This window comes from Sphaerodactylus townsendi, linkage group LG03 (genome assembly GCF_021028975.2).
Source record: "Sphaerodactylus townsendi isolate TG3544 linkage group LG03, MPM_Stown_v2.3, whole genome shotgun sequence".
In the NCBI taxonomy this organism is placed as follows: Eukaryota; Metazoa; Chordata; class Lepidosauria; order Squamata; family Sphaerodactylidae; genus Sphaerodactylus; species Sphaerodactylus townsendi.
In genome coordinates, this window is record NC_059427.1 from 36,667,188 (window position 1) to 36,690,323 (window position 23,136).

Here is a 23,136-nt window from a genome sequence, read left to right on the forward strand (position 1 = left end):
CTTTGGTTCCTTTTAAGCTCCACTTTATTCCTGCTGAAGTGGAAGGCTGATCTCTCCCCACCACCACAGGGGTTTTAGAAAGCAGATAATAATCATCCCCCTTAGAGAATCTAGCGGCAGGGTCAGGAAGCTCTTATGTTCTCCCCTTCATCATCTGACAACATTTCTTCTTCATTCTTCTCCTCCGTTTCACTATCTGATGCAGCAGGAGAACGATGATGAGAGTCCTCTTGGGAGTGTCTTCCAGTAGGCATGGATTTTTGTGCCGGCTAAGCTGGCCATTTGAAAACAATTATTCTCCACCCCGAAGCTTCCTGGAAAGCTACAGAGACAGAGTACGAGGAGCGGGTTTGTACCAGATAACAAACCATGTGGCTCACAAGGGGATCTTATCTCCTCCCTCATAGATTGACTCATAATGCAGGTGGAGCATCAAGGGAGTCTGTAGGCGGAAAAGGGTTGGCAGAGAATACCATGGAGTATTAAAAGGGGCTAGGCATAGGAATGTGATCCACCTAGTCCTCCCCACCATCTCCCATGCCTGGCTGACCTGATGGTGTAGTCTCTTTTTTGATGCAAAATACTCTCTCCTTCTCACAATGGCTGTCTCCAATGAAACGCCTGCCGTAAGAGCCATTCGGCTTGTTTTCTGTGTGCCTTCTCTTGGCATGCACATCTACATTGGCTGGGGTGTCGTTTGCTGGGTCAAGTAGAGCAGCCCTGAAGGGAAACTGCTCGCTGCCTGAAGAGGTTGTTGCTGGCTGGTATTAGAAGGATCCATTGAATACTTACTGTGAAGGGTCTTTCTACTGTAGGTAAGGGGGACATCTCAGATGGGTGTCTTCTCCACCAATAGCAAGGAGGCAGGAAGTCGTCATTAGTCTTTTGCCGTGTCACTTCCTTCGTTTGTAGGTCCAAGGTCAGCACTTTCGTCAGTCTCCTATGGCTGCAAGCAGTCTTAAACACGAAGTATTCAAACGCAGTGCAACGGCTAAACTTTTGACTCAATGCATAAACAAGTTCGAGGCTCCGGAGAAACATCAGAACACATTCAAGAGCTCTATGTGTGTAACTATATACAAGGTAGTTGGGGAATCTTGGACCAGGGGGGGGGTCGAGATGTCCCCCTTACCTACAGTAGAAAAGACCCCTTCACAGTAAGTATTCAATGGATCCTTCTACTGTAGGTGGGGACATCTCAGATGGGACTCTTCCCCAGAGCAGTGTCCCCCCAAGTAGGGAGGGGTCCCACTATTCCCCTCAATGATATGTCTTAGCACCCGCGCCAAAGGCCGCTCTCGGCTCCATGTCTATGGAGTCCATTTTGTAAATGGCTCTGATCTAATGAGGAAATTGAAGCCCAGAGCTGGCTGCTCCTTGCAGATTTGTTCTACTGAGGCCCTGGTTGCGTAGATGCAGCGTTGGTTGCAGCGCTGCGAATAGAGTCGCTGTAATGCGCCTGCAGGTGGTATCGGCAGGGCCGCAGCCCTTGTACCGCTTCCAATTATTGTAGCCTTCAATGTAGTACCTTATGGCTCGCGGTTGACATGGGTTCATTGCAGGTTAGGGGGATTAATGCTTTATGAACAGGGCCCCTCGGCTTTTCTATGGACGTTGTTTCTGTTCTGGATAATGAAGCAGCTTTTAGGGACCCCTCGCGAACGTCTATCATCGTGGTGCCAAGCCTTCTCCTTGGGGTGAGAAGGGTTGGGCATGAAGTTCCCGGAACCACTGATCTCCTGAATTGTGGTAGGTGGGAATTTTGAGCATTACTTTGTAGGGATGAACGCTGGAGTCCATCCTCGAGGACCACTCTGTCCTTTGTAGAAGGAGCATAGGTTTGCGTTAATAGTGGACAATGCCCGTGAGTTCCGGTGACTCTGCGTGCAGATGCTTGATTCTGAAGTAGTAGGAAAAGGGTCCTTCATTCTGTACTCCAGCGTGAGGGACCGCTTTTGAATGGGAGTTCAAGCGGGACGGATGTTTTTTGTTAGAGCTGTCAAGACTAAGCAGCGTGCAGAAGCATGCGGCACGACGGGAACCTATGCGTAGTGTTGGAGAGTTGGGAGACAGCTTCTACGACTCCCCGCAGGAAGTTTGCCACGTCCGGGTGGCCCGCTATAGTTGTGCCGTGTACCGATTGGCATACAGTAGATAAGGCCGAAATTTGTCTTTTGAGCGTAGAGCAGCGGAGTCCCCTATCAAGTCCCTGTTGGAGGAATTCTAAAATGCTTCCTATGGATGGGTTTTCTGGGTCCAGGCTACGGCCCTGGCACCATTTGACAAATGTCCTCGATGAGGCGTTATATATATTGACCGTCTAACGTTTTCTTGCCGCCAGAATAGTGTTGATGACTTTATTCAATAGCCCTCAAGCAGTCTCAGTTGTCTCCGCTCACACTCCACGCGGTTAATCTGAGCCAGCCTGGGTTTGGGTAAGCTATAGGTCCTTGGGTTAGAAGGTCCTGGGTGAGCGGCAGCGTTATATTGGCATATGGCTATCTCGAGAAGTGTGGAGTACCACGGTCTTCGGGCCATTTTGGAGCTATGAGGATGACTCTGGCTTTTTCCTTTCGGATTTTTTGCAGCAAGCGCGGTATCATTGGTATTGGAGGAAACGCGTAGAGGAGTTGCTGAGGCCAGGGGGCTGTGATAGCATCCACTTGAATCGCCCTCTGATGGTAGTATCTTGACATGAAGTCGGGCAGTTGTTTGTTTTGCACTGTGGCAAACAGGTCTATCTTGGGGTGCCCCAGCTGTTGGCAAATGTCCCTGAACACCTCCGGGTTGAGTCTCCATTCGCTCTCTTGGAGCTGTTGTCTGCTCAACCAGTCTGCTTTTTCGTTTTTTATCCCACGGATGTATTGCGCTTCTATTGACAGAAGGTGTTTTTCTGACCAGTTGAGCACCTTCAGGGCTTCTTTGTAAAGTGCCTGGGATCTTGACCCTCCCTGGTTGTTTATGTACATTTTGGTGGAAATGTTGTCTGTTCTTATAATGAGGTGTTGCTGTTCTATTTCTTTTTGGAAGTGTTGTAGCGCTAGCAGGACTGCCCTGGTCTCTAGCAGGTTGATGGGGAGGGAGCTTTCCTGTTTGCTCCAGGAGCCCTGTACATATTTTTGTCTGAGTGTCGCTCCCCACCTCGTCAGACTCGAGTCCGTGAAGATCTGTAGTCTTTCTTGGTGAAGGTAGCATCTTCCTTGTGTTAGGTTGCTTTTGCAAGTCCACCATTTTAGACTGTCTCTGACCTGTGGGGTTAAGACCAGTCTTCTGTCTTTCCTTAGTATGATATCCAGCTGGAAGCGCCTCAGAAATAGCTGTAGGGGCCTGGCATGCACCCACTGGATTGAGGTCTATGACCGAAATGAATAGGCCTAGAAGGCTTGCCAGCTGTAGTAGTGTTGGGTGGGGAGCGGTTAGGATTTTGCTGTTGCTGTTCGAATCTTGAGGGCTTTTTCCCGTGGGATGTGCAGGGTGTTTGTGGTGGTATCTGTTGTCGCCGCTACGTGTTCTAATCTTTGTTTTGGGAAGAGGGAACTTTTTTCTATATTTATCAGGAACCCGTATTCCTGTAGTATCGTTTGAACTCTGGTGATGTCTTGTAGACCTTTGTGTTCGTTTGATGACCTTTACCAGAAGGTCGTCTAGATAGGGGTGAATGTGAATCCCCTCCTCCCTGAGTTGAATGATGGGGCCCAGGAGGATCTTCGAGAATGTCCTGGGTGCTGTGGCCAAACCAAACGGCAACGCCCTGAATTGGAAGTGGGCGTCCCCTACCGTGAACCTGAGGAATTTTCTGTGTGCCAAATTGATGGGGACATGTAGGTATGCTTCCCTCAGGTCCAATGATGTAAGGAATTCCCCGGGTCTCAGGGCTAGTGTTATGGAGCGGAGGGATTCCATTTTGAATTTTGGCAGTCGAATGAACTGGTTGACAAAACGGAGGTTTAGCACTGCCCTGCAGTCCCCGTTCTGTTTTGGAACTGTAAAAAAGTGAGAATAAGTCCCTGAGGACCTCTCCAGGGGAGGGACAGGCTCCACCGCTTGGATTTCCAGCAGATGTGTGACTGAGTGTCTGGCTTTGTTGGCTTTTGAGGCGTTCCTGGACAGTGGGGAGGGGACAAAGAGCCGGGGGGGGGAGCTTTAAGAATTCTATTACATAGCCCGTGTTTATTACCTCTTTTGTCCATTGGTCTATATGTGGACCCTGCCAGGCCAGTGGAAGCTGGCAAGTCGCCCCCACTGGAATTTCTCGATAGTCATTGTTTGGTTTTGTCTGTTTTGAAATTCCTCCCTTGTTTTTGGAAGGGGCGGAAGGAATTTCTGCCACGAAAGGAACTCTGGTTCTGCCATGAACCGCGATTAAAATCCCTGTGGAACCTGGGGAGCGTCTTTTGCGATCTAAATGTGGTAGCGTCGCGCTTGCCTCCCTGTGTGGTAAATGTGCGTTCTGGGTGGACTGACTTAGGCATAGCCTTCTTTTGGTCTTTAGTTTGAATCAGGACTTGTTCCAAATCTTTTCCAAACACCTGTTCACCATAGTATGAATAAGCTGCTACTGCATTTTGGATTGAATATCTGTTTGCCATGGGCTTAGCCATGTGTTACGCCTAGCCACCATATTGGAGGCCATGGTCCTAGCCACCATAGCTGAAGCATGCCGAAGCGAGGCATCAGCTATAAAAGCATTGGCAATGAGAACCCTCTCTAGGCCTTCCCTGATGGCGGTACTCTCTGCAGGGATCATGTCTAGGATCCTTTTAGTCCAGGCCATAGAGGCTCTGGCCACCGTGGAGGCGGGTGTGAGTGCCTTGATGGCTGCTGCCAGCCAGTCATGGGATCTCCTTAATGCCGCCTCCGATCTCCTATCGAGGGGGTCCTTGATGTTGCTTTCCCCTTCTTTCGCTACCAGTGCTCCCCGAGTGTAGGACAGCCACTGGGGCTTCCACTGAAGGGACCTTTAGCATAGTGTGGAACTGCTGTGGTAACAGGTAGACTTTTTTGTAAGCTGGAGGGAGACCCTTCCTGCTGGTGGGGTTGAGCCACTCCCGCTGAATGCGCTTAACGAAATATTCAGGGACTGGGAAGAACTTTTGTCCTTCTGAGTCTTGGGGAAACCACGCCGTGTCTCCTTTGGGGAAGCCCTTAACAGGTTTTGTGGCATTTGAGGATTTATCAGGGTTGGGCGGTTCCTCAGCGTCTGCCTGGTCGTGGAGGCCCAAAGCGGAGACAGTTTTATTGATTAGGAGTTGAATATCCTCCTGTTTGAAGAACTGTGGGGATTGATCCGTTTTTTCTATGATAGGTTCCTCAGAGTCTGAAAACCTAGCACATTCCTCTTCCTCTACCTCCCCCTCAAATTCCTCCTCTTCTTCCTCTTGGAGTGCAAGAGGGTCTCTATATTGAGGAACAGTAGACGCTCTGCAGAGCAAGTCAGGGCTCTGGTAGGTGGCGCTGGGGCTTTGGCTGCTGCAGCCCGCTGTTCCCTGGCATCTAGAATTTTTCAATTTGGGCCGTTAGCATTTGGCGCCAACGCCAGGAGGGGCCCTTTGCCATAAGGCCAGGTCGCCTGGGGCAGTTTGATTTTGAGCGGAGCCTGTCGGCTCCGCGTCGCTCTCTTCCCAGCTGCTACTCCGGGGCCCCGGTACCTGCATTAATTGTGTCGCCTGGTCCTCGGCGAGTTGGCGACGGAGGATTTGCAGGGGTCGACACAGCACCCGAATCCCTACTGGGGTGGGAGGAACTGGTCTGGGAGCCGCCAAGCGTGGCCGCGCCCTGGTAAGGCGTCGAGCTCCCTGGCAGCTTTTTCTTGGATTTTTTGGGCGCCGGAGGTCCCTCCGCGCGCCCTGCTGCCTTGCCGATGATTTTCGCTGCGGCTGCCGATCAGCTCTGGGAAGGTTCTGCGGCGTGCTTGCGCCCTCCTTTGGCCGCTCGAGTTCTTTCAGCCGCAGTTTTAGCGAACGCTTCGCGAGGGGGGGTGAATGAGCCCGACGCCATTTCGCGTCTGACGCTCCGACGGAGAAAAGGCGGGAAGCGGTCTCGCCTTCTCCCTCGCTCTCGGCGCTGGTTGTGCGAGCCTGAGATATTAGTAACTGTTGGTTCTAAGCTTATGAGTGTAGTGGCTAGCCTCTCACCGCACCAATACACACACACCTATTAGCTAACTCGGAGCCTCTCACAAACACAAGCACTCCCTGCTAGGCAGGAAAAATACTGACGAAAGTTGACCTTGGACCTACAAACGGGAAGTGACACGGCAAAAGACTAATGACGACTTCCTGCCTCCTTGCTATTGGTGGAGAAGACACCCATCTGAGATGTCCCCCACCTACAGTAGAATGCTCTTGTTGCTTAGCTATAATCTGTGCCTCCGGCTCAAAAAGAAAGCCATCAATGTCTCCTTTTTGCATGGCTTGAGTGGCTGAGGCACACTTTCCAAGCCAAGGGAACAAACTGTGTCCCTTCTTCTTCCTCCGTTGGAAAAAGGGAGGGGGGGGGGGAAGTAATAAAGCGTAAGAAAGAGATAGATAGAATAGAGCAAAGAAAAGTAGTAGGAAATTGGGAAAACATGAATATTGATACAAGTTAGATAGAATGAAATAAAAGTAAGGTATAATTGCAGAAGTTTGGAATGCCGGATTAGCTACGCTACGCTAAGGTGCTCTCCCTGTGAAAGCAGAAACAGAAAAGGAAAGAAGGGTGACTCCCACAAAAAAAAGGAAGCAGGAAAAATTTAGTTCTTGCCTCCCTGATTGGACGATGGCAATCACCCAACAAAATGTCTTCCTCCTCAGAGGAAGAATCATAAAGAACTACAGCAGAAAACTCACATTATCTTGCCTGAAAAAAACCTTATACATTTCTTAACTTACGGCATAGTATTAACGAAAAAACCCACATCTTGGGCCCCTTCCGCACATGCAGAATAATGCACTTTCAATCCATTTTCAATGCACTTTACAGCTGGATTTTACTGTGCAGAATAGCAAAATCAACTTGTAAACAATTGTGAAAGTAGACTGAAAGTGCATTATTCTGCAAGTGTGGAAGGGGGCCTTGTATGTGAACTATAATATTACAACAATTGCTAATAAAAAGAGAGACATTAGTAATGTAACATTTTGGCTAACTAGAACACATCATGGTCCAGTAAGAAACTACTGACAATTAATTAGAGTTATGCAGCACAGAATTCTTTAAGGATGTAATGCAACTTTGTGGAGATGTAACTGCTTTGTTAGATTTTTGAAAAAACTGTATACACACTATAAATTTAGTAGGTAAACAGAAAACAGATGTTTCACTAGAAACACAATCTATAAACTCCAATTGACACTAAAATTCTTGGTTTACAATTACTAACTAAAAGGCAAATTTTTGTATATAGAAATCCAATTCTTTTTAGAACAAAACTAATCATATTTATGTTTCACAGTTCTTTAAAGCATGGTGCATAAAGATATACTATTTTGAAGAATGTACCATTTTGGCATACTTTTTTGTAGCAATATTTTACTCACTAAACCATTTTGATGGTCTCTTGTGGATTAACAAGGAAGACTATTTTTGTAATTATAAAATTTGAATCCTCAGTCTATAAGCAAATGAGTTAGTTGGGAACTGAAGCACTATCATGTGGCAAGATAGACATTTTGCCCATTTACTTCTACAGCCGTCATCTGATTAAAAGAATTGTGGACTTACACTGTCATACTGTTTTGAGCTACTATAGATAATACCTTGAATATGAATGACTGAAATATAGCAGCTTTCTCCTAAAATACAATCAAGCCCAGTCTTGAAGCTAGCCCCTTGCCAACCTATTAAATGCATAGCAGCTCCTTCCAGAAAAAGAGCTTGCTAGTACATCTCTCAAGGAAACCTCCAATGCATAATGTGAACTACAATTTTATTTATCTGCAATATTTGTACAAATAAAACATTATCTAGAATGTCACCTTACATGCACTGCCCAAAGCAATATGTAGCTTGCCTACAACAATGCAACACCCCCTATCAATATCCTATTTAATTTGCAATTAACCAATAGTTTAATCACAACAATGTTTTCCAGTTTTATGCCGCTTCTGAAAATGGAATATCATGGCAACTTACACACGGTTTGTTAAATTCGGTTATATAATACACGGAAATGAACAAGACTTCAGCAACGTTGTTTACTTGCTTTTCTTTCCTACCCTCAATGTACTTCTAATGACTCAGTATTAGCAGCACAAGGGCAAGAAGTCTGTATTACCATTACGGAGGAAAGTCTGAAAATCTCCCTTCCTGCAGCTAATGATGTGCTCCGTTTAAGTAACCCCAGGAGACAAATGACAGTGCTGGCTGATTGACTCCATCATGGGGCCATCTTCCATCAGCGTACTGCCTCTTCTATTGAAATCTCAGGAAGAGAAAGTGCTCAGTGTTGCAAGCACTTTCAGAATTAAGAGTTCTCCAGTGCAACTAGGTCAAGTAAGAAATAGAAAATAAAAAGCAGAGTCTGAAAGCATACCTCTGGTGGGCATGTGCAGAAATCACTCATACTTAACCAAGAAGTGATTATCACGAAGTAGACATCTGGGTTTCGTACAATTACAAGTCGATAACTCAACTTTGTGTGAGCAGCAAGCTATCCATCTATACAGGCAGCATCTTGTGATGTTATTACTCATACCCTTGTGGTAGGTTAGAAGTGTGTCTCAGTGGTGGAACGTCTGCTAAACATGCAGAAAAGGCCCAAGTTCAATCCACAGGCTTTTCAATTAAAAGGATCAGATAGTAGAGGAGGTAAAATATTTATACCTCAGATCTAGCATCAACCCTGATAAACCTATGATCTTATTCACTGTAAGGCAGCTTCGTCTGCAATTTTGTGTTCATCTTTAACAACATAGCTTAGTTAATCAGGTAATGGCAATTTAGGAATCATGGCAGAGGAGTAGTTGGCCCCTTGGCATTTTTAAAAAGCAATTTTTTCCACAACCCAAAAAAACTGATCCAAGTCTTCCTTTCTTCTTAGTGGTATTATAAGAATATAATAAGAATATAATAGAATATAATAAGAATATATATAAGACAGAGAATATAATAAGACAGAATTGATTCTTTCTTGCCCAGCTTGATCCCACATTCAAAGTTGGTGAGAATTTTTCTCACAGATATTGGAAGGAACACATTTATATCATTTGTGTATTCAATGGCCAAGACACGGCAGCCCTAATTTTGAGGGCCATAAAGGTATTCTAAATATGATGCAAATCCTTTGTCACTTTCTCTTCCAAGAGCCAGAGTGGTATAGTGGTTAAGAGTGGTGGACTCTTATCTGATGAACTGGATTTGTTTCCCCACTCCTCCTCAGCTGGGTGACATTGGACTAGTGACAGTTCTCTCAGAACTCTCTCAGCCCCATGTATCTCACAAGGTATCTGTTGTGGGAAGAGGAAGGAAAAGTGATTGTAAGCAGCTTTGAGACTCCTTAAAGATAGAGAAAAGCTGGGTATAAAAACCAACTTTTCTTCTTCAACTCCAACCCCTAAAATACTGTAAAATTAAAGTCATACAAATCATTCTAACCACAGCAAGTCTGACAGCTCGAGGAGTTTCTCAAAACCCATGTCACTTATAAAGAAGAGGATATTTCTCACCCCCCCCCCCCCACCCGCCGGTCTGGGTTTCCATTTCCCTAATAGGGACTAAAATGACCCATCATTCTCCTGTCCTTCATTTTATCCTCACAACCACTACTCTGTGAGTTAAGTTATGTTAAGAGGGTGTGACTAGCCCAGAATCACCGTCAAGCTTTCCTGGGACACTTAGAAGCCAGTGAGACACTCTGCCCATGATACCACACAGACACTGACAGATCAGGGGAGTCGTTAAAACTCCTCTGTCTTTTCAAAAAGAAGATATTTGTCACCCTCTCTGTCAGCGCTGACTGCATTTTTCCAGGCTTCTCAGGAGTAAATCTTCACTTGCATTGCCAATAGCAGACAAATGATCTGGAGATAATCTGTGCCCGAATGTTCCAAGTCCATTTTTGGCACAGCACGTCCCGCCAACACCCTGAAGCTTGTAGCCATTTGAGACTCACAGCTTTGTTTGCTGATGAGTTATGCCTGCCACGAACAGGGTGCCTTAGCTTCCACTGCAAATAGCAAGGGGCGTAGCGGTTTGCTGCCATAACGAGGGCCAAGATGTTCTGATTCGCTTTTGTGTTTAGCACAGCGGCTACCACAACCATCCTGAAGGCAGTGGCCAGTTTTCCAATGCCTAGCTTTAATTTTCTGATGAATTATGCCTGCAACAAACAATCATAGCTTCTGAAGGAAAAATGGGGGAAAGGGGTGTTCACGGGGGGTGACATGGGCAAGGATGTTCCAATAAACATCATGCTCAGCACTGCAACTCCTATGATCATCCTGAAGCCAGTGGTCAATTAAGATGTCTCCTTTCATTATGAGCTACATGTGAAATAGACAGAAAACCAGATGGACACTTCCTTTTGTAATAAGTCACATTTTCAAACATTTTAAAATTTGTTACATTCAACCACAAAACCTAAAACAGCAGTCCCCGCTGTGGTGCCTGTGGGTACCGTGGGTTCAATGGCTCCCACAAACATCTTTTCTGATGCCCATCAAGTGTTTTTAGGAGGTGGATGGGACCAGATAGGGTTATTCCACAGCAAGGCTTCTGATTGGCTGATTTTTTTAAACGTTGCCTTGGCATCAGCTGCCACCACAATACAGGAATCTGCATTGTACTCCTAAAGCTACACGGTGGCAATCATTTTGTGGCTGGCTCCACTTCCTGCAACAGCAGTTTTGTGGCATTTAGGCTGTTGCTGTGCCCACCATGCCAGGTCGGATTTCCAAATGTGCTCACAGGCTCAAAAAGGTTTAAAAATTCTTAAATACTGGGAAAATGCAAATATATTCACTTTTATTTAAGTAAATATCAATCTAACCATTCAACAGTGCATGCCTTTACGTGTGCAAGTACTGCTAGACATAATTATACCAGCGTTGAAACAACCTCAACCACTGGGCTCTTAAGAGTTTGAGCACGGCTCCTAGGAATCTGAGATATTTTTAAAGCACATATTACATGCTTACTAACAAGGCCATTGATTTCACATCCTGCATGTGAGCTCCCAAAGGCACCTGGTGGGCCACTGCAAGTAGCAGAGTGCTGGACTAGATGGACTCTGGTCTGATCCAGCAGGCTAGTTCTTATGTTCTAATTAACCTACTTCAGTATACAGAAATAAGATTTATAGAGAAAGAGGAAGGGACTATGGAAAAATAGTCTGCAAGCACTTAGCCAACCCAAATGAGGCTTCTCTTCCCCTCTCTCTCTCTGGGTATCACTACCACCATCCAGCTAATTAGCAGGCCGTCCAAAAGCTTGAGCTCAGGAATCCTCTGCTGCATTGCCATTAAAGGCTCTGCTCCATGTTTTGCCTCCATCTCTTTACACTCACCACACAGGGGACTAACATGCTTAAGAAGAAAAAGAGGAGTTTAGATTTATACCCCCCCTTCTCTCCAGTAGGAGACTCAAAGGGGCTTACAATCTCCTTTTTCTCCCCTCCCCCCCACAACAAAAACCCTGTGAGGTAGGTGGGGCTGAGAGAGCTTGATAGAGCTGTGACTAGCCCAAGGTCACCCAGCTTGGCGCACGCTGGAGTGCACAAGCTAGTCTCATTCATCAGATAAGCCTCCACAGCTCAAGTGGCAGAACGGGGAATCAAACCCGGTTCTTCCAGAGTAGAGTGTACCTGCTCTTAACCACTATGCCACTGCTGCTCCTGAACACTCTGGGGAAGGAGAGTTAATTCTTGCCCCCACCTGCCCCTTGGCACGTGTGGACTAAACAAGGGTTTTAATGTGGGTTGCAGATCAGATTAGCTGCACTGAATATGTAAAGAAGTTTAACTAAAAAATAAAAAGTGCATACAGAATGCAAGCACAACAGCCTGGGCAAGGATAAGAAGAAATGCGAATAAGCTGCCATCTTCTAACCTTGCCTCTGTACACATCCCTAAAAATAGCAAATAAGGACAGGCTGTTTAATTCTTGAAGTTATAAGCATCTAACAATAATCTACTATATTATTTAGATTTTCAGGTGCCTCCAAGAGCTCCCAGTAACAACATGTACTCATACCCTGTTTCCCCTAATATAAGACATCCCCGAAAAATAAGACATAGTAGAGGTTTTGCTGAAGTGCGAAATATAAGGCATCCCCCGAAAGTAAGACATAGCAAAGTTTTTGTTTGGAAGCAGGCCCGACAAACAGAACACAGAAAAATAAGACATCCCCTGAAAATAAGACATAGCACATCTTTGGGAGCAAAATTTAATATAAGACACTGTCTTATATTCGGGGAAACACGGTAGCTATCCTCTAGTCAATATGGACTCCATGTGTTAGAGTGGCTAAGAGCCTACTACCCCTTGCTCTCACAAAGCTCTTTCATTTAGGTGCGACTTTGACTTTCAGTAGACGCTAGGTGCCTAAAGTCCTTCTTCTGACTAGGAATTGAATGGCTCTGTGCTTGGGAAGTGCATCATCCTAATTCCACTTCTCTTTCCCCCATGCTAGCCAGGAGCAGCAGTGGTGTAGGAGGTTAAGAGCTTGTGTATCAAATCTGGAGGAACCGGGTTTGATTCCCAGCTCTGCCGCTTGAGCTGTGGAGGCTTAGCTGGGGAATTCAGATTAGCCTGTACATTCCCACATACGCCAGCTGGGTGACCTTGGGCTAGCCCGGGGTAGGGAACCTGCGGCTCTCCAGATGTTCAGGAACTACAATTCCCATCAGACCCTACCAGCATGGCCAATTGGCCATGCTGGTAGGGGCTGATGGGAATTGTAGTTCCTGAACATCTGGAGAGCCGCAGGTTCCCTACCCCTGGGCTAGTCACAGCTTCTCGGAGCTCTCTCAGTCCCACCTACCTCACAGGGTGTTTGTTGTGAGTGAGGAAGGGCAAGGAGATTGTAAGCCCCTTTGAGTCTCCTGCAGGAGAGAAAGGGGGGATATAAATCCAAACTCAAAAAAATATTTTATGCACTCTGAGACTGTCCAGAGTACAGACCCACTTATCACATTTTTGAGTTACAAACTTTGCAACACATCTTGGGGTATAAGGTATTTTACCACAGGTTATGAAGGAACTTCCTGAGTTTGGGTGCTACTAAAGCTTCTTATGTGTACCAATATATTCTGAAAACAGAGTTTCTTGTCTTTGATGCATTAACCCACCTTAAGAAAAGTTCAAGATATGACCTATGCAGTTGTGGATCAGCACCCCAATGGCCTTTTCCAGCAACAGAAGATAAAGTGAGCAAGCTATTTTTATTTTTGTGGCAAGCCACAGTTTTCTGCATCACTGAACAAAAGCATTTCTCTTCTAAATGCAGCCACTGAGGTTGCATGCTGGATGTTGAAAGAACTGCTAAAAACGTACAATTCCTTTATTTTAATGAATGCATTACTGTCCAATCCATACCTTTTTTTCCCCCTCCATTGCACCCAAATGGGAAAACCATAGTCTATACTTGTCATCCAAAACAGGATTTCAGACACTGATGGATGACACAAGGTTTCACCAGGGCTTGAAGCAGGCACTGGGTTGGATTCAACCTGTAACTCCTATGGATAGAACAATTTCTATCTACAGAAGAACAAGTCCACCCCCTACCCCCCTTTGTATTACTGTCCAAAAATACTCCTGGGGATACAAGGGGTCCCAGGAATAGCTGGAGGAGTACCAGCTGTCTACTATCACATGAAAGAACTGGAAAAAGTCACATTATCTCATTATTAGAGAAAACATAGGCAAGTGGCCAAATGACAGTCAAACTGGAATGGGTACAAGACAGGCTGAAATGGATGCAAGATGGTATGTTTGACAGAGATACAAACTAGCTCAGGCAAGGATTCAGTAATACAGGAGCAGCAAACCTTACGAATGCACCAGGCAAGGGACTTTGAAGTACCTAAAAGTATTTACATGCAAACTAGGTCATGATAAGGGACAATTACCTGCTTCAGGACAGAGTTATGCAAGTTATGCAGCTATTCCAGAGCCTGTTGCTGTACCAAGCCTGTAACCAGAGAGGAGCACAAGAACCCACAACAGCAAATTCTCAATTCATGCTCTAGTAGTAGTAACAGAAGGAAGTAAATTTGGGCTTAATGCAGTCTTCTTTAGGTAATTCTTCCCATTAAATATTATCCAGCATTTTATAAAAAAGAATGCTTAGTCCAAGCATGCACAGGCATGCAACCAGATAAATGGGGGCTGCTTCAAGATTCACTACAAATTTCCCCTCAACAATAATTGAATTTTGTCATTTCACAAGAGGTACAATGACTTTTCAAGAATATAAAATGCCAGAATCAGGGGACCGAACTTCAACCAAAAACACAGTACCTTGTTTCCTCTACTTTTAAAACCTCTAGGCAATGTGTTGCAGACTAAAAAGTTTCCAGTGGAAAGTAAATCAGCGTAGTAATCAGAATGCAGGACTAGGCTGGGGACATCCACATCCAAATTCCTGCATATCTCTATGACTCCTTAATGGCTTCAGGCCAGCCATTCTACCCCTAGATTATGGAGAGGAGGAGAGAATCATGAATTTAAATTCCAGATTAGCTGATATGACAAAGTTCTATGGTTAGACTGCCTTCCACTTTTAAAAGCAACCATGCAGGGTCAGGCAAATAGCATCTTTTGGAGGCATGACTGAGATCGGATTCAGCAATGCAGGGGAAAGAGCTAACACATCACCCCTAGCAGTTACAAAAGAACTCATCATGAATCTCCCATATTTTCATCTGTCCCCAAATTTACCAGCGTAAGATTAACTGCATGTCAAGGTTGCCTCTGTTAACAGGAATAAACTGGAATATTGCATTTGATTAAAAATGCTGTGAAGAAATTCAAGGAGACTTGGGGGCATACAAGAACACCACAAAATACAAATACTTACTTAGGAAGTATGACAAAGATAGCAAGCACACAGTTATACAACAGTAAACATGACAAGCCACAAACCTCACAAGATGTTTTTCTTCAGATGCATTAGAAATTTGCTTAGGATACTGCATAAGAAAAAAGCCGGGGGTGGGGGGGTGTCTGATCATCATTTGGCAGCATTCACACACTGGCAGTAAGAAAAGTCTGTCCTTATTTGTTTAGAACAATATGCATTTAAAAAGAATTAGTTGACAATGAAATGATTCATTGTATGTCAGAGAACATCAACATCTAACTATTCTACATCTACTTTGGGGCAGAAAAACAGTAGCTGCATACGTACCCTAGGTAAATTTCACTGTAGTGAGAAGCTACATCTTAGAAAAAACCACACATTCTTTTTAATAACCTACATTTTAAAGAAGAGACCCACTGACCTACAGAACCATCTGAAAGCTCACAAAGTAGGTCACTGGATTTCACTGTTTTTAAGCATTACACTCATGCAGTGCAACACTATAACTAAGTCTAAAGACATAAACACATCACAGAGTACAAAAAAGTACAGGTTATAGAGTTCACCACATGCCATGATCTTGCTGTTTTCTGACCATTCAGCAAAGCATAAAACTATTGTCTTCCAAATAGAATGGCAGGGTTCCCTTTCTTTTAAAGGACCTGTGCAAAAGAATATTAAGGGTAAAAGTTCTCCAAAGGTTTGTTTTATAGTTTCCTGTCTCGCCTATCAGAACTATGAAAGTGGAAATGGGAGCTTAAACCACTGGATGAATTAAGATACATAGTTTAAAATTGGTTTTATTATTATCAATTACTAGAAACATTCAAAGCGGACAACAAAAATACAAGTTTCGCTACGCAGATGACAGATTTTGAAAGTAACCTATGTATGAATGAAATGTACAAGATGTTATTGAAGTGGGATACTAAGGAAGAGGGAGTAAAATCAGTGGGATACTGAGGAAGAGGGAGTAAAATCAGTGATGGCAGGGGCTGATGGCAATTGTAGTCCATGAACATCTGGAGTGCCATAGGTTTGCCACCACTGTTATAGTCCATCACCTCACCTCACACCTTGGAACTGCACTCCACTGGGAAGTAACCATTTGAGGGAAAAGAGGCTGAGGTGGTGAATGACTAGCATGGGAAAAGTTCAGCTCTCTTCACCAGTTCCAAGCATTAGAAAATTGGAGTTTATGCAAATTTATGGTAAAACTTAAAAATATTTCCAACACTATTGTTTTTAGTTTATTAGCTTCAACTATGGGAAACTTAAAGAAACATGGAAAAACACAGTATATGTCTGCTTGGTTGGTGTTAAAGTTTATACGAGGTCTTTCCAATTCTTTTGTGATGACTAGAAAAAATCATTTTTTCCCTGATACTTCTTTTATATGGGTATATGGCTGTTTATTCATCATTAGAAAGAACTTGCCTCATTTTGGGAATTCCAGTAGCTGAAGTCGATTTTGGTTGAATTAATAATTTAACATTGTGGCTCTCACTTGTGGAGTTGGGCACTTATAGGAGATATGGTAAGGGGAAATATTATGGGAAAACTCAGAGCTCAAAAAGAGGGCAAACTCATTAAAAACTAGTAACAATGGAATATGACCCAAGCAAATGTACTTTGTCTTGCCCGTGTATGGATAGCAGAAGAAGAAGAGTTTGGATTTATATCCCCCCTTTCTTTCTTGTAGCAGACTCAAAGGGGCTTACAATCTCCCCTCTCATAACAAACACCCTGTGAGGTGGGTGGGGCTGAGAGAGCTCCAAAAAGCTGTGACTAGCCCAAGGTCACCCACCTGGCGTGTGTGGGAGTGTACAGGCTAATCTGAATTCCCCAGATAAGCCTCCACAGCTCAAACAGCAGAGCGGGGAATCAAACCCGGTTCCTCCAGATTAGAATGCACCTGCTCTTAACCACTACACCACTGCTGCTCCTGTTGCCTCTGCAGCAAAAGTTGTAGTAATTAACTTTTCCTGAGCTGATATTTATTTTTACCTGCATAATTATTTCCCGCTCATCACTGAAGTCTCTGGGCCTTCTACACACCAATAACAAACTGAAGGTCCAACTTTTTTCTACAGAATGCTGTTCCAACTAAGAGGCTGATTATACGCAATACCAATGTCAATTTTTTACTTGAGCTTCTCAATATTAAAATGAAAATGTGGGACAATCTCAGGTGCCTTAAATTTTTTCACCCAAAGCTTCAGAAACTGATATAATGTACATGGTAGTCTCTTTAAACACTGGTGCAGGTTCTAAAAAAAATTCAAATATTTTTACAGCTTGGCAAGTTTTATACTTTCTGTACTATAAAGGTGAAAGTCTAAAGTAACAAGCAACACCTTAATTCTCCACAGGCTGCACAGATCTTTTCTTTCTAGCCAGTCCTAGACCAATAATGCTTCGCTGGCTTTTTTCCTCTCTCTTTCTCTGATCTCTGGAACTACAAGCATGGCACATTAAGGGAGAGATAGGTGACTGGAATCTACATGGTAAGAGTTAGGGAAGACATGCTGTAGTACCATTTTAGTAAGTCTCTGCTGTTGCACTTTATGTTCTTAATATGTACTGTCAAGTCACTTCCAACTTATGGCAACCCTATGAATTAATGGACTCCCAAATGTTCCATCGTTTATAGCCGTGTCCTTAATATATCATTTTTAGAGTCCTAAATAATAAAATGCCTGGACTCATGTGTACAGAGTTGTTAAACTGAGTTCTTAAGTGTCTGAATTTAAATTAAAATGCTTCAGTTGTACACAGTAACCTTTACCCAGGTACACATTTATGTGCTGGGGTATCCCTTTGCCCTACCATAGTTATGGATCACTGTTTTGAACAAAACTAATTTGGGATGGTAACAGAGCAACTCTAGAGTGAGCAAAGTACAGTGAGGCTTTTACTTTGACATACATCCCAATAACAAAGATTAATTAATTTCTGTCTAATTTTATTTCTTTAAAACATTTATTAGAGGCCTTTTCATATTATGGAACTCAAGGCAGCTTACAACATAAATAAAATAACAAACATAAAAACCAGAATTTGAAATCACAATTTAAGAATGTTAAAAAATTAACTGTCTCCTAAAGATCAAAAGTGAGAGAGTCAGGTGCACCTCCCAGAGAAGGTGTTCTATAATCATTTCATAATTTAGTTCACAAACCACGGAAAACCCACTCCAGGTACTCAAGGACCATTTTAAGTCCCTAAAATGAAAAGCACTTGGAGGACAGTGTATAAACCAGAACAAAGAGCCAATCACCTACTCTGGGCTGCTGAGAAAACTATACTATGGCATAGGCAGTGCAATTTAACATCAAAAGAAGTTCAAAACAAGAAATTATATACAAATGTACTGCTGAGCAACTCCTATGAGATATACATAACAGTGCTGATATACACATATAGAGCAAGTCCAATCAAAGACAATGTAAGTGTAGGTAAGTGAATTAAACAGAGTACAACATTCCAAGAGTTGCTGTATTATGATCTGCCTGGTACAGCTCCTAGGGCACATCTCCAAATGTAAAGGAAACTCCATGTAAATGCATTCTCCTCAACCCCCTATTCACATGCCTCTCACCTTCACTGTTCCATGTAAATGGTGACTAAACAGATCCAGGAAGTTTCTATTGACAGGAACTCCACATCCTGCCTGCAACTTCAGAAATATTAGTCAAAAGTTGCTAGCTTGCTTCAGATGTTCTAGATTGAAGAATAAACTATGGATTTTCATCTACCATTATCAAAGCACATTTTGTGTAACGGAAATCATTGAACTGGTGATGTCATCACAAAAATATTCTGGGTAATAGCCAGTCATAAACAATACCATTTCTGGTATGAAATACCATTTCTGGTATGAAAAACTGATAGTCCCTAGGTACTAATATATATCATATACAGAAACTTTCAAGCTCAAACCACAAACAAAAACACTACCTAAGCTTCCCATCAGTTCCTGTGCCTTCAGTCATTTACAAAGTATGTACATCCTTCATTTTAGTTTATAAATTACAAACACAATCTTTATAAATTATTAACATAATTTAAGTTAAATGATGCAAAATTCTGCTTTAAAGATTTCAAAAGACAATAAGTAAACAACTACATATACAATGTAAATGATATCTTTATTTTGAAAGTGTGACTTAACCACATGTAATCATATCGAGTTCTTTGAGAATAGTTATACTCATATAGGGTACTACAGGAATAGAAACTCATATGGTATGTTTACATCAGCTCTCTGATGTAGGAAACTCATAACGAGAGAGAAAACCTCAAGATTTTCTTGGTCTAATAATGACTTTCACAATTATACCCATGTCTAAATTAGCTTTAACAGTAATGTATCACTAAGTTAAAAACATACATTTTTTCAGACGCCTGAGTTTTTATATTTTATCTTCCGACTTCATTTTACTGAATCAATATAACACTGGGAAAAAGAAGCAAGAAAATACCACATTAACAAGTAAAGACTCCATGAAAGTTATCTATTGAGGATTTACGTTCTGACAGAGGAACACACCTTCATAGACTGACATGTTATGTACCAAAACCCACCACTGCAATGTAAAACTAATCTATTAAAGTCTTTTCACAGGAGTAAAACAGGGCAGGGAAAATTACCATACCCAAATTAACATTCAGCAGGACCAGCATGGATCATGTAACAATTGAATTAAGACCAGATTGAGCCCATGACCTGCCAGTTGTCCATCTCTGTTGTACACTATCTGTATAAATGAAGATCCTACAAACATGCTCTAACAAATTAAGTAACCATAGTCACTAAAGAAATCACCAGGTTTGTATCCAAGCGCAAAGAGCTACAGGTGGATTAATTATCAATACTTAAGGCGAAAGGAACACAATCAGCCTTTGCCATAATTATGTGTTTCACACTATGGCATACGTTAGACTTCCCAGTTAAGTTTGGTCGGCGTCCTTCAGAATGGCATAAATTGTATACATACTTATGGAGACATACTAGTCACCTTCCTGAGTGCTGCCACATGACACTTAATTGGTGAACTCATGTCCCAGAAAGCCCTTATGATCCAGGAGGATTTCGCTGATTAAAAGACAGACATCTTTTAGAGCTCTTTCTTAAACTCTTGTCTTCCTTAAAATACGGGGGGGGGGGGGGGGGTCATTCAACATGAAACAAAACAACCAGTACCAGACACACCACAAGATCTTCATATAAACAAAACAAATCATGCAAAAAAAAACCCCAACAATCCCACACTATTTCATCAACATAAAAAGCATATCACAAACCTGGGACAATAAGAACATTTCAAAGTGCTGACACATAGACACAAAGACATTTTGAAACCTGACAGTGGGGAAAATCCAACACAAACAACCCAATTCATACTTAAGGACAACTTGTCAACTTAACAACTTGGAAGCTATATCTAACTAATTCATGACAGGGCCAACGTTTTGTTAAGAATTTCAATCATATTTTCCCGCACACGTTAATTTGGAAGAGAGGACATCAACTTCTCAGAAATCTCAACTGTTTCTACTTTTCCCACCAAGCTTTCTCATTTCAAACAAACAAGATGTTTGCAGAGTACTAAGAACACAGGATTTTTCATGTGGCTTCTGTATTGTAGGTCTACACGTGTCTGCAGCATATCCCCACCCCACTTTGAGCAAAAACTCTATACCAAAATGACACAGAAAACACTCCATTCCCAATCAAAATGCATGACTTCAAATAACCAGCAATATTGTACAGACCTGCTGCTAGATGCATGCCATTACTATATATCTTCCAAACAATTGATATTAACGTGCACAAAGATCATAACACAAGCTCAGGTTTAAGTATTCAAAGGAAGGTATTTCTTCACATGAGAAAGTCTTGCTTCAACAACCACATCAAATCAACAAGTCATCATCATGAAGGAAGGGAGGAGAGAAAACAAATATTCATATTTTAATAATATGCCAGCGTACCTTGTGGAGGTGCCTTTCCTGACATCGCATATGCTGCATTTAAAGGCTTCAGCACTGTTCCTAAAGGTGCACACACTACAATCCCAAAAGCCTTCATCGGCTGCAGGCTTTGCTTGCCTTTTTGGCCTTAAGAAGTGGGGTGGGGGAAAAGAAATAAGAAAAATACACATTAGAAACCAGATCGTGAAGAAAGCCTGTTTTTGGCTTTTCTGCCTACCTCTTTTCCTGCGCCTTACCTAAAAAGTAATCGCGTTTCAGGATGGGGTTGCCTCAAGGAGGAAAGGCAAAACATCTATACAGATGAATAGATACACACTTCAGTCCCTGACCAACATTTTAAAAAGCCTTATTCCCTTCATCCCCACCACCGTGCCCCCAATAAAAGCCTCTCAATCTTCAACCCCAAGACAACCGATTTGCACACAAAAACAAGGGCGACGACTACCACCCACTGAATCTGGAAGGGCAGTGAAAAGGAGCTGGGTGGAAGACATCTGAGAGGGCTTGTTGCCCTCCCTCTTTGGAGAGGGGGGGGGTGTCGATTGTACTTTAAAGGATTGTAGGCGTGTCCCTCCTCGCGCCCCCTCCGTCCGTCCGTCTGTCTCCTTTACCTTGTTAAATCTCCCTTTGTCTGGAAGAAGTCAGTGTGAGGAGCATGCAATGCATGCGTGTGCGAGAGAGGAAAAGAGAGTGAGGAGCCGCCATGGCTGCTCCAGCACCAGATCAGCCCTGGCACCAACACGCAAACACTTCGCCCTCCTCCTCCTCCCCTTCGCCTTCGCACACTCCCTCCATCTTAAGAGCCACCCCGGGCACAAAATAGAGCAAGACACCCCCACCCCCTTGCCGCCACTACAGCTCAGCCACACACAAGGCGCCCCAGCTTTTTCTTCTTCTTCCTCCTCCTCCTCCTCCTCCTCCTCCAAGCACCATTGAAAACAAGGAGTTTTCCGTACCTGGCTGGGAGGCAGACAAACCAGCTCTGCTCTGTCCCCACTCCCTCCATCTTAAAAGCCCCCTCCTCTCCCCACCACGACCCCCTGGGCCTCCTCTCCCAGGAGCATAACGCGGTGCGGGTGGGGAGTCTCCGGTTGGCACACGGGCTACCCTCCGCTCGCTCCCTCCATCTTAGGAAAGAGCTGCGCTCGCCTCCTCCCTCGACTTCCCCTTCCTCGTCGGCCGCCGCTTTACCTGGTCGGGCTCTTCTTGTCGCCCATGGTCATGGACCGATGGAGGGGGCGCCCCCCTTTGCCTTGCCTTGCGCGCCGGGAGCGGAGGGGCCACGGGGCGGACGCCTCAGACCAGCAGGCTCCGGCTGCTCCTCCGCCGCCGCTGCCAGGCTCTCCCGCTCCAGACGAGGCAGCGCAGCCCCGCGCCTCTCTCCCTCCCAGCCGAGAAGCGCGGCTACAGCAGGCGGAGCTCGCCGCCCTCCCCGGCCAATCCGGGCCGCCGGGCCTCGGGCGCCGCTGGGGCGAAGGCAGGGGGACGCGCGCCCCTTTGCGCGCACGCTGGTCGGGTGGGGAGTAAGGACGGGGGTCCGGAGAGGCGCCGTGCAAAAGGGGAGCCGGCCAAAGCGTGTCGTCGCCGTTGGGCGGTGCCTGGCCACCCACAAGGCCAGCGGGTGACCTCGCCTCGGTGGAGCGTGAAATGAGTGTCTCTTTCTGCCCTCCCTCCCGCTTTCAGACGTTCACCCACAGATAGGGTAGGGGGCAGGCGCTTTTCCCGCCTCTACGCAGGAGTGGAGAGGCGCGCGTTAGTCACGCGTGGAGGGCGAGGGCATGCGTGGGGGGCCGCCTCAGTTCAGCCACTCGCGTCAAGGGGAGGGCGCGCGCGCGTCCAACTGGCAGCCTCGGAAGCCCCGCGCGCCCCCCACATGCGGTTATCCGCTCAGGTTCCCTCCCTCACAGCCACCCACCTACCCGCTCTTTAGCGGGCGGTGGGACCCCACCAGGCGGCTACGTCATCCCAACTGAAGTGGAGGATGGACCCACCCACACGATGAAGCTGCTCTCACCTACTGGCGCCTCCTCTTCGCACTACTCCAGACCCCCACGGATACTCAAGTAGTAACAGCAAATGCCTATACAGTCTGTGTAGTCAAGTACCCTTTGTAGTCAGGACGGTTTTGGTGCTCCC

At 44.6% G+C, this 23,136-nt stretch overlaps 1 protein-coding gene across 2 annotated transcripts in view; it reads right to left on the reverse strand.

The window, feature by feature from the left end:
• The window catches only part of LOC125429280 (RING1 and YY1 binding protein), a 103,411-nt gene extending 80,659 nt beyond the window's left edge, over nucleotides 1–22,752 (reverse strand). Inside the window, exons 1-2 of one of the 2 annotated variants that reach the window (XM_048490243.1) lie at nucleotides 22,192–22,752; nucleotides 21,001–21,126 (exon numbers count right to left, since the gene is read on the reverse strand). In XM_048490243.1, the coding sequence (XP_048346200.1) occupies nucleotides 21,001–21,126; nucleotides 22,192–22,223 (158 nt within the window). In that variant the 5' untranslated portion in view covers nucleotides 22,224–22,752. Of the gene's footprint in view, nucleotides 1–21,000; nucleotides 21,127–21,236; nucleotides 21,564–22,191 lie in introns of those variants that run through there. The other variant, XM_048490242.1, reaches the window with a different exon arrangement.
• Between the last annotated feature and the right edge of the window lie 384 nt (nucleotides 22,753–23,136).